This window comes from Lepidochelys kempii, chromosome 7 (genome assembly GCF_965140265.1).
Source record: "Lepidochelys kempii isolate rLepKem1 chromosome 7, rLepKem1.hap2, whole genome shotgun sequence".
In the NCBI taxonomy this organism is placed as follows: Eukaryota; Metazoa; Chordata; order Testudines; family Cheloniidae; genus Lepidochelys; species Lepidochelys kempii.
In genome coordinates, this window is record NC_133262.1 from 94,036,598 (window position 1) to 94,052,400 (window position 15,803).

General features: G+C 37.2%; 1 protein-coding gene across 4 annotated transcripts in view; it reads left to right on the forward strand.

Moving 5' to 3' along the window:
• MYOF (myoferlin) overlaps window positions 1-15,803 on the forward strand; it is a 109,122-nt gene that overhangs the window by 77,046 nt on the left and 16,273 nt on the right. For all 4 annotated transcript variants that reach the window (XM_073353867.1, XM_073353868.1, XM_073353870.1 and 1 more), the window contains 11 exons: window positions 440-582; window positions 910-1,083; window positions 2,496-2,607; window positions 4,385-4,462; window positions 7,399-7,580; window positions 7,678-7,836; window positions 7,982-8,080; window positions 8,371-8,532; window positions 9,053-9,218; window positions 10,320-10,396; window positions 15,771-15,782. In XM_073353867.1, the coding sequence (XP_073209968.1) occupies window positions 440-582; window positions 910-1,083; window positions 2,496-2,607; window positions 4,385-4,462; window positions 7,399-7,580; window positions 7,678-7,836; window positions 7,982-8,080; window positions 8,371-8,532; window positions 9,053-9,218; window positions 10,320-10,396; window positions 15,771-15,782 (1,364 nt within the window). The remainder of the gene's footprint in view (window positions 1-439; window positions 583-909; window positions 1,084-2,495; window positions 2,608-4,384; window positions 4,463-7,398; window positions 7,581-7,677; window positions 7,837-7,981; window positions 8,081-8,370; window positions 8,533-9,052; window positions 9,219-10,319; window positions 10,397-15,770; window positions 15,783-15,803) is intronic.

The following is a 15,803-nucleotide window of genomic DNA, read 5'->3' on the forward strand; positions in this document are numbered from 1 at the left end:
GACCCCAGATTCTGGCTGTTGAATTCCAATTTTGTACAGTGGAAATATAAAAAGCAGTGTTGCCAAATCTTGTGATTTTTGTCATGTTTCTCACAATAATTGGTGTGTTTCTTAAAACCTGAGGTCATGTGATTATGTTTGAATTCCAGCTTTCATTTAAAATAAAAAGTAAGTTTCTAGCCCTCCTGGTTGTAAAGCATGCAAATATGACCCCAATGCGCCCTAAAGTCTCAAAACCCAATAAGTAAATTTTTTTTGTGACCCGACCCATGACTTTTAAATGTTTAGGGTTGGCAATACTAAAATAGTCCCTTATGTATTTATTTTATTTCCAATGAAACTTTACCATCTGCAGAACTGCTTTAACACTGAACCCAAACTCCTTTTGTTTATAACTTACACTGTTTATCTGAAGGATAACTAACAAATCCTGTTTTAGGGTGGGAATATGGAATTACCATTCCTCCAGACAACAAACCAAAGTCCTGGGTTGCTGCAGAGAAAATGTATCATATACACAGACGGCGAAGACTGGTGCGAAAACGCAAAAAGGATCCAAGCCAAGTAACAACAGGAGTAAAGGTACAAGGAGCATATTAGAACTGTAGTTAAGGGTTTCTATTTCTTACACACAATACATGTTTTTAGAGGTAAATGTGTTTGAAATGAATCTCACAGATAAGTCTGAGTGCAGAATAACATTCTCTTTCTATCCAAAGAAAAATATTTTAAAACAACTTTATCTGACATGCAGTCAGGTTCCCTTTTCTGCTGTAGAATAGCGTCTTTGTCTTTCACTTATTTTATTTTGAAAGGGGTTGATTGTTTTTGCTGTAACTATTGCAGACTTTTTATGACATGTATGTAAGTAGAGTGTGGATGGTTTGTATTTCTTCTGATGTCTCCTAGGTAATGGCATCCCATGAAGATAAAGAAGGATGGGAATATGCATCTTTGATTGGCTGGAAGTTTCACTGGAAACAACGCAGTTCTGATACTTTCCGCCGTAGACGCTGGAGGAGAAAAATGGCTCCTTCTGACATACACGGTGCAGCAGCTATCTTTAAACTTGAAGGTGCTCTTGTAAGTAGTAAAATCACAGCAGTAATTGTTTAATTAACAGAAAAATAAGTTTTAAAATTAGTGGTGGAACATTAACATGTTATTAACTACAGGAAGCTACTGCATGAGATGCTTTATAACCATTAAATTGCTGTGTGACTGAGGCATTCATAGGCTTCAAGGCCAGAAGGGACCATTATGATCATATTGTCTGCATAATATGTATACTATTTGACTCCTAGAACTATTTCTCTGTTAGCATGTTATGAGACTTCGCAGCAGAAACTGAACCACTAGGTGACCCACCTGCCTGGAAAAGCAAAGGAGATGGTCCAGCTATAGTAAAGCTGCTCAAGGGTATAAATCAAATGCATAAAGAGTAAATGTGTCAGTAATGGGTATGGACAGGCATTGCCTCTGCTGGATATTTGTAACTAGACGCAATCAAACAACTAAAGGGATAGCACAGTATGAAAGAAGATAGAAAGATATCTATAGGGTCACTAATAGATCATCACAATTTAATTATTCCATAGGTTTGTTAAAGGAGTCATTGTATATGCTAAGGCATTAACTAGGGAATAGTATAAAGAACATAGCGTGAGAAAGGAATATGTTTTACTAGGCTATTGGGCACGGAAAGGGTGGTGGCATCATACGAGGGAAAATCCAATTTGTGGCAGTGGCTCTACATCTTTTTCTCGTTTTGCATCCCCGGCAGCACATAACAGCTGTCTAGTTCATAATATCTATTTTCTTTCTTCCACCTCCCTGGGTCCTGACTCCCATTTGAACATTCGCTTTTTAGTGTCTGTTTCTTTTAACTCCATAAATATTGGGCTAGACACAGCTCACGGTTGCTGCCAGCTTGTACCAGTGTAACGGAGGGGCTAACGCCCCCGCAGTAGCTCTTTAGAGGAGGTTGGTGGCCAGTGTAGAGTGCTTGCAGGCAGGCCCATCGAGAGAAATGGGGGGCTCTGGTACATCATGTTCACTGGTGCCCCAGCTCCCCCCATTTCACTTTATTTACACAGACATTATACGTTTTGGGGTGCCCCAAGCTCAGGCCCCCAATACAATTGTTCTCTCTTTCCCTCCTTCTCATCTGCCCAATTTATCCCACAAAGCGGGCAGCATTGGCCAGGAAGTGGACATGACCACCAGACTGATTCCTATACCACTCTGACTACAACTTAAAAAAATTGACTTCCCAAAGGAGAGTGGCAGAGCAAACACCTTTGCCTGCAGCCAAGTGTGAACTTCTTCCGCAGTACACTAGGCTTCATTTGTTCAGGGAGGTACAATTTGCATCTCTTCTTGCCCCAACAGGAGCGAATGAAGCCCAGTGTGTACATAAGAAGCCATTTACATGAAGATCATGTTATTTCTGTGTATGTAAATGTCAGTGAACTTGGTTTTGTATATGACTTTAGGGAGCAGACACGAGCCTCGATGATGGAGAGGGGAAGAGCTCAGAAAAAGACAAGGAGTCTGCCACACGTGTATTTGGTGCCAACACTCCAATTGTTTCCTGCAGTTTTGACAGTAGGTTTTTGCCAGATCCCTGCTTAATGACTCACTTCTGTTATTATGCATACCGATCACTGATAATCAGTAGCCAGGTAGTGAACCAAATTATTACCCCATCCTCCTTCCCCCACTCCCCACCAGTGTACTTGTCTCATCCACTTGTTGCATCTTGTTACTAACCAAGATTGTAAATTGTTTGGGACAGTGTCTGTATTTTAACTATATGCTTGTACGTCTCCTAGCACAATGATGGTCAATCCCTGATGGGGCCTAGAGTGGCTACCGGAAGACAAACAATGCATAGTACGACTAACAATGTTCAACTTTGTCTGTTTCCATCATTTGAAGATCTAAATATAAATCCTATCAGCAGAAAAGTTAATAAAAATATTTGAGTGAACAGGATTAAAACCAATAAACTGGATTACAGAATATGGGTCAAATAATCTCTGGTAGCTCATAATTATATGAAAATTTAGGGATGCTTAGTTCCCATGTTGATAGGTGCCTTACAGATACCTAAAGTAGATTGATAGATAGGACCCTATTAGTAATAGTGCAATATAGACAGTTGTGCTATTGACCCTCCATTTACTGTACTCTTTTGGAGCCAAATGCATGTTTCATTGGCTACACAATCAAAGCAGCCAACCAGATTTGCCCTGGCCAAATCTGAATAGAAAACTGAGCTGTATTTCAGCCTCAAACACTAATCTAAACATAATCCAGATCTAGATCCAAACAGTCCTCTCTCAGCTCATCTCTTTCTGTTTCCACAAATGCTCTAATTACAGTCTACTAGTACCCCCGAGTTGCCCCCTCTCCCCTCCTTTTAACCATAGTCAAATGAGCCTGGGAGCACCTTGCTAAATTCTGCTGTTACCAAGCAATGGTAGAAAAGGAAGAATTACCTGTCCTGAGCATAACATACACTTGGGGGGGAGGGGGTGAAGGCAGTCAGAGGAAGGAACCAGAGCTTTGGTTTACAAGCCCTTTAACTGATTTTCAGGATTCAAATAGGATTTAACTCTGAAAATAAAAAGCCAAGCCAAAAAAAAAAAAAGTTTCCAGTTCAGACTTTTCTTTCTGTTTACCCTCTGATCGTCAGATGTTGAGCTAATGAAACTTTTTTATGGAATTTTATTATTTTAAATAAAATGTCTAATATGCTTAAATAAGCTCCGGCTCCCTTTCAAGTCAATGGCAACACTTGTATTGAATTCAGTGGGATCAGGCTTTGGCCCAAAATAAGCCAGTGAACTGTATAGACCAACATTTTGGATTTGGGGGAGACAGAGAGGAATTAAATGATGTTCAAAAATACATTCAGGGCTAGCTTGCTTTGGGGGTGAATCCTGCAGTTTTCAGTGCTACTTCTACCTTCAGTCTTGAAGAAAGAACTGTTGGTCCTGACCTCTAATCTCATGTAATTGCAGACAGGTGCATGAGAAGTTACATCTGATTATCAGACCCTTTTGAATAGAGTAATTTGTTAGGACTTTTTAAAGTCTCCTGCAGAGTCAGAAGTGAAAAAACTGAATGGCATCCATTTTATCCCATTCTAGGGATCTTCATCTACTTTATGCTGGGCTGCAGAAGCAGCATCCATACGTTAGCCTGATAGTACCAGTACACTGGTCACAAAAAATCAAGTTAATATATGGTGCTAAAATTGCTTGTGCTTTGGTTGAGAAGCTATTGAATGCCTGTTTTATAAATGCAAAATAGCCTAATTAAAGGAATCACACTTGTTTAATTCTAACCACTACATTTGGACTCTCATTTTGTGTAGGAGTGTATAGTTACCACCTTCGCTGCTACATCTATCAGGCAAGAAATCTTATTGCTTTAGACAAAGACAGCTTTTCAGGTATGGAAAAATCCTATTAAAGTCAACAAACCCGCTCCCTACAATTAATGAATAGCTTATTTCAGCTATAGGATAGCTTGATTCACCTGCTGTAGGCCCCTATGGCAGTAATTACAGCTTTACTGAGTGGGATCTGGAGGTGGCCAGCACATCCCCAAAGTGCACAGTACTGACCAACAAGGAGGGGTGGCTAGTGCAGCCGGGAAATGCACTGATTCAGCAGTACCCTCAGGACAGCTCTGCCAGCTCCCCTCCCCAGCAGATACCTGTAGGGAGAGTGGTGGTGCAAACATTGGCTATACTTCCTCATGGACAAATTTCCCCTGGGCCCCAGCTTCTCCTTTTTGGCCCAAGACTATGCAATGTGTAACTCTGCCCCACTCTCCACATGGTAGCAGAGGTGAATCAAGCTATATCTGCTTGTTGTATCAACAAGTTCTTGCCTTATCTAAAGTTTTATATTATGTTAGTGCTAATATTGACTTGTACAGAAATTGCAGATTATATGTACCTTACTGCTAAGCATGGGTCTTGTTTATTTGTACAAGGGTATTCATTAGTGCTTAATTGTACAGGAACTAAAAATGTTTTACCCCTCAAGAGGCAATAGTGCCACATGATCTATTGTAAAGATTTATAAACTGTAGTAATTTATCCATGGTAGCATGATGTTCAGACAAATCGCTTTTACTCCTGGTATTCATTTGTATGACTTTATCATAGCTCCATCCATAAGGAAAGCCTTAGATATTTCTACCTATGTGTATCAGTCTATCTTTGTAAGCTAGAGTAAACTAATGGGTAATCAGGTACTCAAGTATTTAATGTTTGTTAGTTGCAATGAAAAATTCCACTGGGTGGACAGAATGGGATACTGTATAAACATGACTTTGAACTTCTAACAGGGTAGGGTTAGAATGAATACACTGTGGATGTGGGGCTGGGGTTTTTTGTTTGTTTTTCCACATTTCCATCTTCTCTCTTCCTCTTTATTATTAATTGAACATATCTAGTGCATTCCATAATTTGTTACAGAAACATAGAATGAAGTATATTGTAGCAGTGATGCTGTTTTCTCATATGTTGTCTGAGTTCAAATTCTATGTACATAGCATATGTCACTGTTTTGGACTTACTTGAATATGCAGCAATTAAAAAGAAATACAAAGAAACTACAACCACCCCCCTAATTGACAGATATCTCAGATGTAGACACATATAAACCTAAACACCTAAACTTGTACTTTAACAGCAATAATGTTTGAAGGTTTACACAAAAATACATAAAACTTGGATTAGTTACTTAGCTAGTGGCTGTTGAAGCTGACCTAAAGATAACCTTTAAAATAGCCTCTGGTGCTTGGTAACGGCAATTTGTACAGGAAATGTTAATATCCATCATCAGATACCTTCTTCAGAGATCCCAATGATTTAGAGGTCTACCTAATAGTAGGCCTAGAACACTTTAATCATTTAGTTCTGTTTCACAAGAGGAAGGGGGCTGCCATAAATAAGCATGTTTGAGGCCAAAGCTTGATCTGTGCAATAGCCTGGTAGAATTTATTGTTCAACAACTAGTCAGAACTAGAAAGATCTCTTTGTATTATTTATGAGTCCATGGAGTTGTACATCAACAGAGGCATCAAGGAAAAGCGTAGATAGAGGATATATATCAGTAATTGTAAGACGCTAGTATATCAAAACTTCATTTTAGTTTTCAGGCTAATTTTCTGATTCATAGGACATTTTAATCGTTACACAGATTATTGTGGTGTTCAAGATGTGCACAGAGCAAACTCTGCGGTAACCAAACTGAGAATTGAAAAGTTCGTCATCAGTTCTGTGTTAACCGTTCCATTGTGTTTGATGATGTATTTGTGTTTCATGAAAGGCTTTGAAGAGGCAACCAGGTGGCTCAGGAAACTGGTAACAAAATATGGAGACTGTCACCTCCAAGTTGTAGTTTCAAATGTAGGCATGCTTGATAATGAAAAATACGACCAATCTTGTAACAGCCTAGATTCTGCCACTGGATTCACCTGTGTGGACCTCCACTGACTTGATGGCTCTTGAGTGCTTAGGACAGAAAGGATAGGTTTTAATGCTGTGATGCATCATACACAGAGTGAAGGGACTTTTTAAAGGAAAAACAGGGACACCTGTCATCATGGGGAATTCATAGATGAGTTTTTAATAGCTATGGTGGGCAAGTACCCAGGGCTATGGGATTGTGCCTGTTTCTTTTTCCCTCAGGGTTAGCTCCGCTAAGCAATCTTTGGTCCCTAAGACTGGATTAGAAATCTCCCCAGAGAGTTCTGGAGATTCCTTGTTTATAATCAGGCCAAAATTATTTATTTTATTTTCATGTGATGGTGTTAAGGCACTTGTACTTCTGATTCAAGCTAGAACAGGAAATACACAGGCATGTGAAAGTGAAGGAAAAATGGTAAACTTTCCAAGCCTCAAGAAAGGTTCAATGGAGGAACAGGTGAAGGTTCAGGTCAGATTAGTTTTCACGGCTCACATGCAGAAGTTCATAGATAAAACCCTTTCACTCCAGAGGGGTTACATATTCATTACAGTGGCTGAGAAGTTATGTATCCAGGTAATTCTACCACACTTTCACTGTGGTGTCTATGAATATTACATTTTAGAGTTACATGCACTGCTTTTAATACTAGCAGGATAAGATTTTTCTAATCAGTACAATGGGATGTTATACTTTGTAATAGGGTTACTTGCTGCCTGCAATCACCACCCATAGGTGTTTGTTATAGACTGAGGTATAGAGAGTTGAACTGGGAGGAGACAAAGAGGGAAGGAAAATAATGTAGGCCAGACCTTCATCTGGTGTACATTGACCAATTTCCACCAGCTGAGGATCTGGCCATGTTTTTTAAAAATTAGATTTTCTAAATCTTTGTATGGTCTTTCAGATCCATATGCTCATGTTTCATTCCTCCATCAAAGCAAAACAACTGAGATCATCCATTCAACTCTGAATCCTACATGGGACCAAACGCTTATATTTAATGAAATTGAAATCTATGGAGACCCACAGACAGTAGCAAAAAATCCACCTAATGTGGTTATTGAACTTTTTGACAATGACCAAGTGGTATGTGAATTTTTTTATCTTGATTCCCCTTTAGTTGTTTACTTGGAGATAGCAGATTAATTAAAGTTTATGATTTCTGATTGGCCAATTTGTCCAGGGCAAAGATGAGTTTCTAGGAAGAAGTGTTTGCTCTCCTATGGTAAAGCTAAACCCAGAAGTAGATATCACACCTAAGCTTCTCTGGTACCCTGTAATGAATGGAGGCAAAGCTTGTGGGGACATCCTTTTCGATGCTGAGCTTATTCTGAGGGACAAGGTAATTTAAATATATATATATATATATATTCTTCCAAACTGTATGGCATTTTGAAACGATTACAGTAGTGAATGTTTTACTATATACGGTGCATTCTGTTTAAGAAAAAGGAAATAAACTTGTGCTTCTGTGCTTGTATTCATAGGATGGCTCCAACCTTCCAATTCTTCCATCACAAAGAGCACCAAAGCTTTACATGGTACCTCAAGGAATTAGACCTGTTGTTCAGCTCACTGCTATTGAGGTAGGGTATGCTGCTCAAATTAACTGAATATAATGAGAGGAATCTCATCTTGTAGGGTAGAAAATGTCTTTATATATTTGCTTCCATAAATAATGTGGTAATGAAATAAATACAGATGGCTTATTTTCCAGTATAGTGTCATTAACATTTTTGGTAAAACACCTTGCAATATATGTCAGCCACACTTTATAATTGGAAAGACATTGTTTTCCCCTTCCAGTTATTATTTCAGTATCATTTTTAGCACACTGGTTTCCCTTAGTAATGCCTATATTGGATTTTATTTACAGATTCTTGCCTGGGGATTACGAAACATGAAAAACTACCAAATGGCTTCTGTTACTTCTCCAAGTCTCATTGTAGAGTGTGGTGGTGAAATGGTGGAGTCTGTAGTGATCAAAAACCTCAAAAAGACACCAAATTTTCCATATTCTGTTCTCTTCATGAAAGTGGTATGATGTTAAAATTACAGTGCAAAGATCTTCAGTAGTATTTAAATGTTCTACACTCTAGGTTTCGTTTTAGTAGAAAAATCAATAGAAGGAACAAGCAATTCTTCTTTGACTGAATGTAAGACATTCATCTTTGAGTCTGAAAGTTTTCATAATGGTAATTAAACATTTCTACACAAATGCTGACAAAATAATATATTCCCAAATGCTACCAATCAATAGGACTATGTTGATGATCTGTGTAGGTATTTATATGGCCCTCATCACTGTAATATCTGAGGCTCGGGAAATCTTACTTTGAGGCAATATATGTATTTTTAAAAGATTATTCTACTGACATTTATTTAATTAGTACAGCATGGAGCTGCATGATATATGCAAATATACATGCACAGATCATGAGTTCAGTATTAAATTACTGAGACTGTGGCCCAATCCTGCAGTCTTTGCTCAGGCAAAAACTCTTTGTTCTCCTTACCGACAATGGTTCTAAACACAGGCAACTCTTTTTAACTTCTAGCTTTTGCCCAAAGAGGAACTATACACTCCATCACTAGTTATTAAAGTGATAGACCACAGACAGTTCGGACGGAAACCAGTTGTGGGACAGTGTACCATTGACTCCCTGGAAGACTTTCGCTGTGACCCCTACGCTGCTAAAGAAGACATTGCACCACAACTAAAAGGTAGGCGGCTAGAAGATGACAACAATTCACCTCCTTTCTTGAGGAAGATTTGAGTAAGCCACCTTGAATGTTCACTATATATACATAATAGATTTGTAGCAACCTAGTGTTGTATATTAAGTTAGTGACAGTGTGGTCTGAGTGGAAAATCAAACTCTCAGTATTAATCACCAATGCGGTAAGCTATAGAGCCTCAGAAGAGAGACAACAACCTACAGGGCAATATCTGTATTGTTACAACAGACAGTGTCAGACCTTTGGATCAGCTGGTACCTCCAAAAGGCTTCTGTAGCACGTGTATGCAATATAACTACCTTTAAATGACTGTTGTAACTGGTAATACGGATGTAGAGAACGACACTCAAGGAGAAAGATAAAAGACTGAAAGCAAAGAGGGAGTTATTTCAAAGATGGCTTTACATTTTATGAGTAAATTTATTTAGAAAGCCATGATTTAAACCTCCCATCTTTTACTTAGTTTATCTTCAGTGCTCCTTAAAAAACCATCATCATTATTCCAGAGAATGGATGGAAATACCACAGTAGCTTTTTTAAAAAAGGAAGTAATATGGAAACATAGGACCTAATCTGCTCCATGCATTTGGACCACATAAGCACTCACATGGATCAACTTGAAGATCAGGCTTCTAATGGACCACATCAGTTCACTGTACTGTACTGTCATATTATGCATATAGGCACCATTTTTTCAGTTATAACCCATTATGGGAAGATTTTGAAAACCATAAACGGCAGGTAAGAGTCGAACATCCACTGACTTTCAATAGGCATTAGGTGCCGACCTGCTAGTTGCAGCTTTGAAAATGTCCCATGATTGCTTTTTCTTCAGACTCCATTGCATTTGATATGCATTTGTGTGTGTGAGAGAAAAGTATGTATGTAACACAGCTAATGCTTGCTAATTTCTTTAAAGAGTTAATCCTGAGTAGCAGTTAACAAAACATTGCAAATAACTGCTTACTTTAAAAAGTCAAACCCACGCCAAATAAATTCCTTTACATCTTCTATAACATTTAAATTTAAATTCTGATAGCAAAATTGACTAGCATATTTCACCTTAAGAAAATGTTTCATTTACAGTTAGCCTCCTGTCTGCTGTGCCTCGTCGGGATGTGGTCATTGAAATGGAAGACACAAAGCCACTACTAGCAGCTCAGGTAACCTTTGCAATTTGATGCTTGACTTTCATATTTTGGACACATGATTTACTAACAACTACTTAGCATACAACTTTGGATTTCTGTAAGCTTTTCTGCCCAAGTCACAGAAGCAACTGCAAAATTGGTGGAGCCTTTTGGAGTGTCATTTAAAATAAATTTGTATTGTGGCAGGGGAGTAAAGGAAGTATTTTTATTATTATTACCCTATTTCTAATGGGTAACACTGAAGTGGTGTATTTCGTGGAAAGTAGAGTTGAGTAAATAATTAATAATAATGTATTCTCAATCAGTTTATTCTATCTGTTCATGAATTGTCTGTGAGCAGTTTATAAATTTTCAAATGGTTTCCTATCCCAAATTATTCACTAAATACTTTTGGTGAATAATTTTTGGTCTTTAGATCATTCATGAGCAGTTTGTTGCAGGTGTTCAGATCTGAAATTCTAGAAGTGCTGATTGGCTTATTGGACTCCTAGGCCATATGGCACATTTCTGTTTCCTGATTGGATGAGTTGTACTTAAAATCAGGTTTCTGTTGTGAATATTTGCATTTACAAGTTCTAAACCTGTGCTCTGTGAATATTCTTGAAAATTTGCTTACAATTCAAAATATTTTTGTGACCACTCCTGCCCGTAAACTCATTTTCTAGGTTGTTTGTAGAAAGCAACCACAAAAGCCAAAGTGAATTCAACAACAGACACAACTGGTGTTGAAGTTTTTGAGCAAGCACCTGCTGAACATTTTTGAGCTATTCACCCACAGTTAATGCTTAACACACTAAATCTTAAACATATGCTTCTCTGCTTATTTACCTTTTTTCTTTTGTCATTGGGGTTTGCAGTTATGATGTGCATTATATTTGCTGAAATGCTTCTTTTCTTGCTTTACGGAGGATCCCTCTCTGTGCAATCCCCTTTTGTCTTTTATGTAGCGTAGCTGCTCTGTAATTATGCTATATAAACAGTGCCAGTGAAAGCAGCAGATGTTTATCACAGGCATACCAGGAGTGCTGCCAGACAATAGATGTATCAATATGTTCAAGCAGCTAAGAGTATACATTCAGTCCATTGTCCAACTTTTCCATTTGGCTAGAAGTAGTGTGAGGCTGAGCCCATTCACTGACACAGTCACCTCTGGAAACCATTTGTAGTTTGCATATGGCTGACCAGGTAAATCAAAATACCAAAATATTGAGTTTTCTGTGTTGTTTCCATTTTAAAATATTTTACCTCATTTAGCTTGAAGGTTGCACTATGGATGTGAGAAACAGAAAGAGAGAGGAGTCGAAGATGTCCCCAGGTTATTTTCTGAGCAACAGAGAGGATTATGATGTTATCAGCAGTAAGAGAGAAAGCAGGAAAAGGCGCGGGTTTGGAGGAAGAAATAAGTGACAATTTTTAATTTTAGCCACACTAAGCTTAAAGTTTTTGGTGAGACATTCAGGAGATGCCAGATTTGTAGATGCAAGGCAAAAGAAGAAGCAGGGAGAGGCATGCAAAATATAGTACCAATTAACAATTGTAATGCTTTCCAAATATTTTAAAAATAAGTGCATTAAACAAAATGCAGGGGGAGGAATTTCTCTGATCAGCTAAGGTCTTTATGCAGTGCAAAACGACCTTGAACCAGCCAGAGATAGCCAACATTCCCCTTACACAAGGGAACTCTGCCTCCTTCTGCACTAACTGCCTCCTCCCCTCCACCCTCAGCTTGGGCATTAGGGGAAGGGAGTGCCGTCTGATGGTAGTGGTAGTGGGGTGATTTGAGGGGGCATGGTAAAGCATTGCCCAATCCTCCATTGGTGTAAATTTGAGTTGCCACTGGGGTTTGACACCCGTGAATCAGGGAGCCCCAACTGGCTCTCTTCTTCCCCTTTGGAAGTAGTAGAGAATCGAGACCATGGTATAAAGGATATATTGATGCTGTTTGGAATGGAGGTGTATCTCAGTCATAGCTTTGCCACCTCCTGAGTACTGTGGCCATCCCAAATCCATATTAAGTGAAACATTTCTGCTGCCCAGGGCATCATGTATATTTTTTTCTATTCTGTCTTGTGGATTTCTTCAAAGTACTGTTCTGATTCTTTCAGCAATCCCATCATAAAACCTTATTTTACAGGTATTTATAATTCAATTACAAAAGTTCGGACTTTGTTAAAATCCCCCTGATTTTAGGTTTGCAAAATGTGTCCCTTAGCTTGCAGGTTTTTTCAAAAGTTACTGATTGCAGATGCTTTTAATTAACAAATTTCTTTAAAAACCAACAAACCAAACAATATTTTTAAAGGGTGTTGGGGTTTTTTAAATTGTACAAATGTACAGATGTAAATTAAGATGTAATTCTTCATCCAGAATTTTGATAGTTTTTTTTTTCTTAAAAAATAAAAGCAGAATGATAAAATTCATATTTGGAAACCAGATGTTTCAAACATACAGGAACTTTTTCTCTTTGTGTTTTTTCTTATGCACATCCATATTAAATTTAGGCATAAGTCAACAGCTTTGGAATTTAATTTGTTTTTGTTGGTTTGTGTGACTCCACCTTTGCCTTTACAGAAGTGAAGATTTTTTTTTAATGTTACAAAGGTCATCAATGAAAACACTCCAGAACTTTGAAAAAGTTCAAACTCAGATCCAAATTTTGTGGCTTGGCCGTATTTCTAATGTGTTCATTGAATGTACTGTACAAATCTATCTTCTTTTTTCACTACTCATTCAGGATCTTAATGTCAGAAAGGGTGGACTCATTTAGAGACCTCATAATAATGCATTATCCTATATTCTATTTTCTCACACATAAGGACTTGATGTTTAACATAAAATAGCAGAAACAAAACAGGCCTTCTGTTCTAATCGTGTTAATACTTTCCAAATTCCCAATTCATATTGGAAATCTTTTGTGTCAGTTAATAATTATATACAAAATAGATGCCTAGGGTAAAAGTCCTGTTCCTAGTGAAGTCAATGGCAAAACTCTCATTGACTTCAATGGGGCCAGGATTTCACGCATAGAAGGAAAAACTTATAAATATTATACAGTGTTCTCGACAACTTTTTTTTAGAATTGGACATCAATTTAGTAAATGTAATATTGCATTGCATTCACTAATAGCATCCATATGCTATAAGGACTCTTTAGAAGAATTAAAAGTACATTTTTGGAAAGCATATATGATGTGCAGATAACACACTAAGGGCACAGATGTAGAAATTTCATCAATTACATTCCAATTTCCAGTGCTTAAGCAGTATGTCAACCGCACTCGGCAAAATGGCTTCTCCAACAGCAGTGCATGTATGTATGAAGCTAATGCATGAAGATAACCAAAGTGGGGATTTAGGTGCCTTGGTCATGTGGCTTTCACTTCTCTTTTGATAATTCTGTAGAGAGATTTTGGAGTGAAGGATGCTTTTATATCATGTATAATAGCATATTTACAATTACTAGGGAGTAACAGTTCCTTTACATGTCATATATCTACACTTCAGAATTTGATTTGTTTAGCCCTACTACCAATATTTGACTTTTGTTTAAAATTAGATTTTCCAGGGGAAAACATACTGATTAAACAGTAAATAAAAACATAATTCTGTTACCTTGCTAAGACTCAACTGTGGCTGATAGTACAGGGTCTCCATAAATTGGAGCAGATAAATAAATAGCAGTTTAATACTTGTTAGGAAAGAACATTTATAACAATATATAATGAGGTCATTGGATAGCTAAAGAAATTGGTAAATTGTTTTATCTGGTCTTTGCCATGTGACTATTTCTCTCCAAAATCTCAATTTATCTTATAATGATTTTAGCCTAAATCACTGGCATTTTATGAATGAACACTGCTTAATAATTTTACAGCATCCAAAATATAGATCATATTTACAGTTTGTGGTGGGGATTTGTGGGATTTGGATTTTAAACATTTTTCAAAGCTATGAAAAATATTGTTTGAAAAGACATTTGAAGGTATATCAGGAAAAAAAATTAGTCTTAAACCAGTCAGCACCTTGAACATTACGTTCTACTGAAAGATTCAGAGACCATAAATAATTATGTTTTGCGGTAAACCCCCTAATTCAGTGTTAAGAATGAAGCTTGTTGCACAGCAATGCAAACAAAGTTGTTTCCATGAAAAACTCATTCATCTATCTTCAACATTGTGAACTAATGGAAAAAAATGTAGATTAAAAAATGCAAGGTCTTCTAAATTTATTACATACCTGTAGGTGAACAGACAGGTAATCAGAGTTTGAGGGGAAACTGCTCCTTAAGAAGTTGTCATAAATCCTCATACAAGTATGAAATTATTTGTTGCCATGGGATACTTCTGATTTTATCTTAAAGTTAGCCATGATGACTGAAATACAGTACATTTTAATATCCAAACAGGATAATTACCTTCATGATAGAAATGAGGAATTTTGAGTAGTTCATTTGGTGTGTATACTGACCTGCTATTTTCTGGATTTCTTTTGGTTTGCACAACAGTCTAATTATAATACCTCTAAATTAGAACACAACGGGTGATATAAACACAGAAAATCACTAGCGGTAATCATTGCTTCCAAATAAGTCTGGTACAGTATTTGCTCTTCATGGAAAATTCTTATTCATAATGTAAATTATATAATTAATTTTGCGATTGTGAAAGTTGTTGCAAGTATTTATAATTCTTCACATTTTTTCAGACTCCAGATTGTCCACAATTTTTAAAGCTGCAAATTGGCAATAAAAAGACAAACAAAAAGACTTGTGAGCATTAGCAACTATTTTATAATCATGTACGGAGTAAAATATGAGCGTCTTCAAAAAGAGCAAAACAACCCAAATTACTGTGTGTGTGTGTGTGTGTGTGAAGATCCTTTGGAACAAAATCTCCATGGAATTAAAAATCATTACGTTTGATTTAGATATAGTCCTGGACCCACTTGTAAGTGAACCAACCAAGCAAAGTATGGGCCAGATCCTGCACTCCTCCTTGCACACCCAAAACAAATCAGTGAAAGTGGGTGTGAGAGGAATGCTGTGTTGGGTCCCACGAGAGTATAACTACACTCTCACACATTTTCTCTGTTTAGTTTTTTAAATATTGTTACAAGAACCAAAACATAAATTCCCCAATTCTGACAACTTTCAACGTTTCATTGGGTATGTAATAAATACTATAGTTCAACAAATAAAGCAACAAATCATGTCTGAATAATTCCTAAATAAGTAAGTTAAACATGTTGTGAAATATAAAACTTATATATGAAAACTGAATTTTCCTTCTTTATCACCTGACCCCAATGTAAAACACTATAAACCCTGTTTTTTATTTACCCTCTTTTTTTGTTTTGCTCTTTTTTATGAACGGATCCTTATGAGCAGCTTACAGAAAAGGTAATTACAATGTTCTTTATT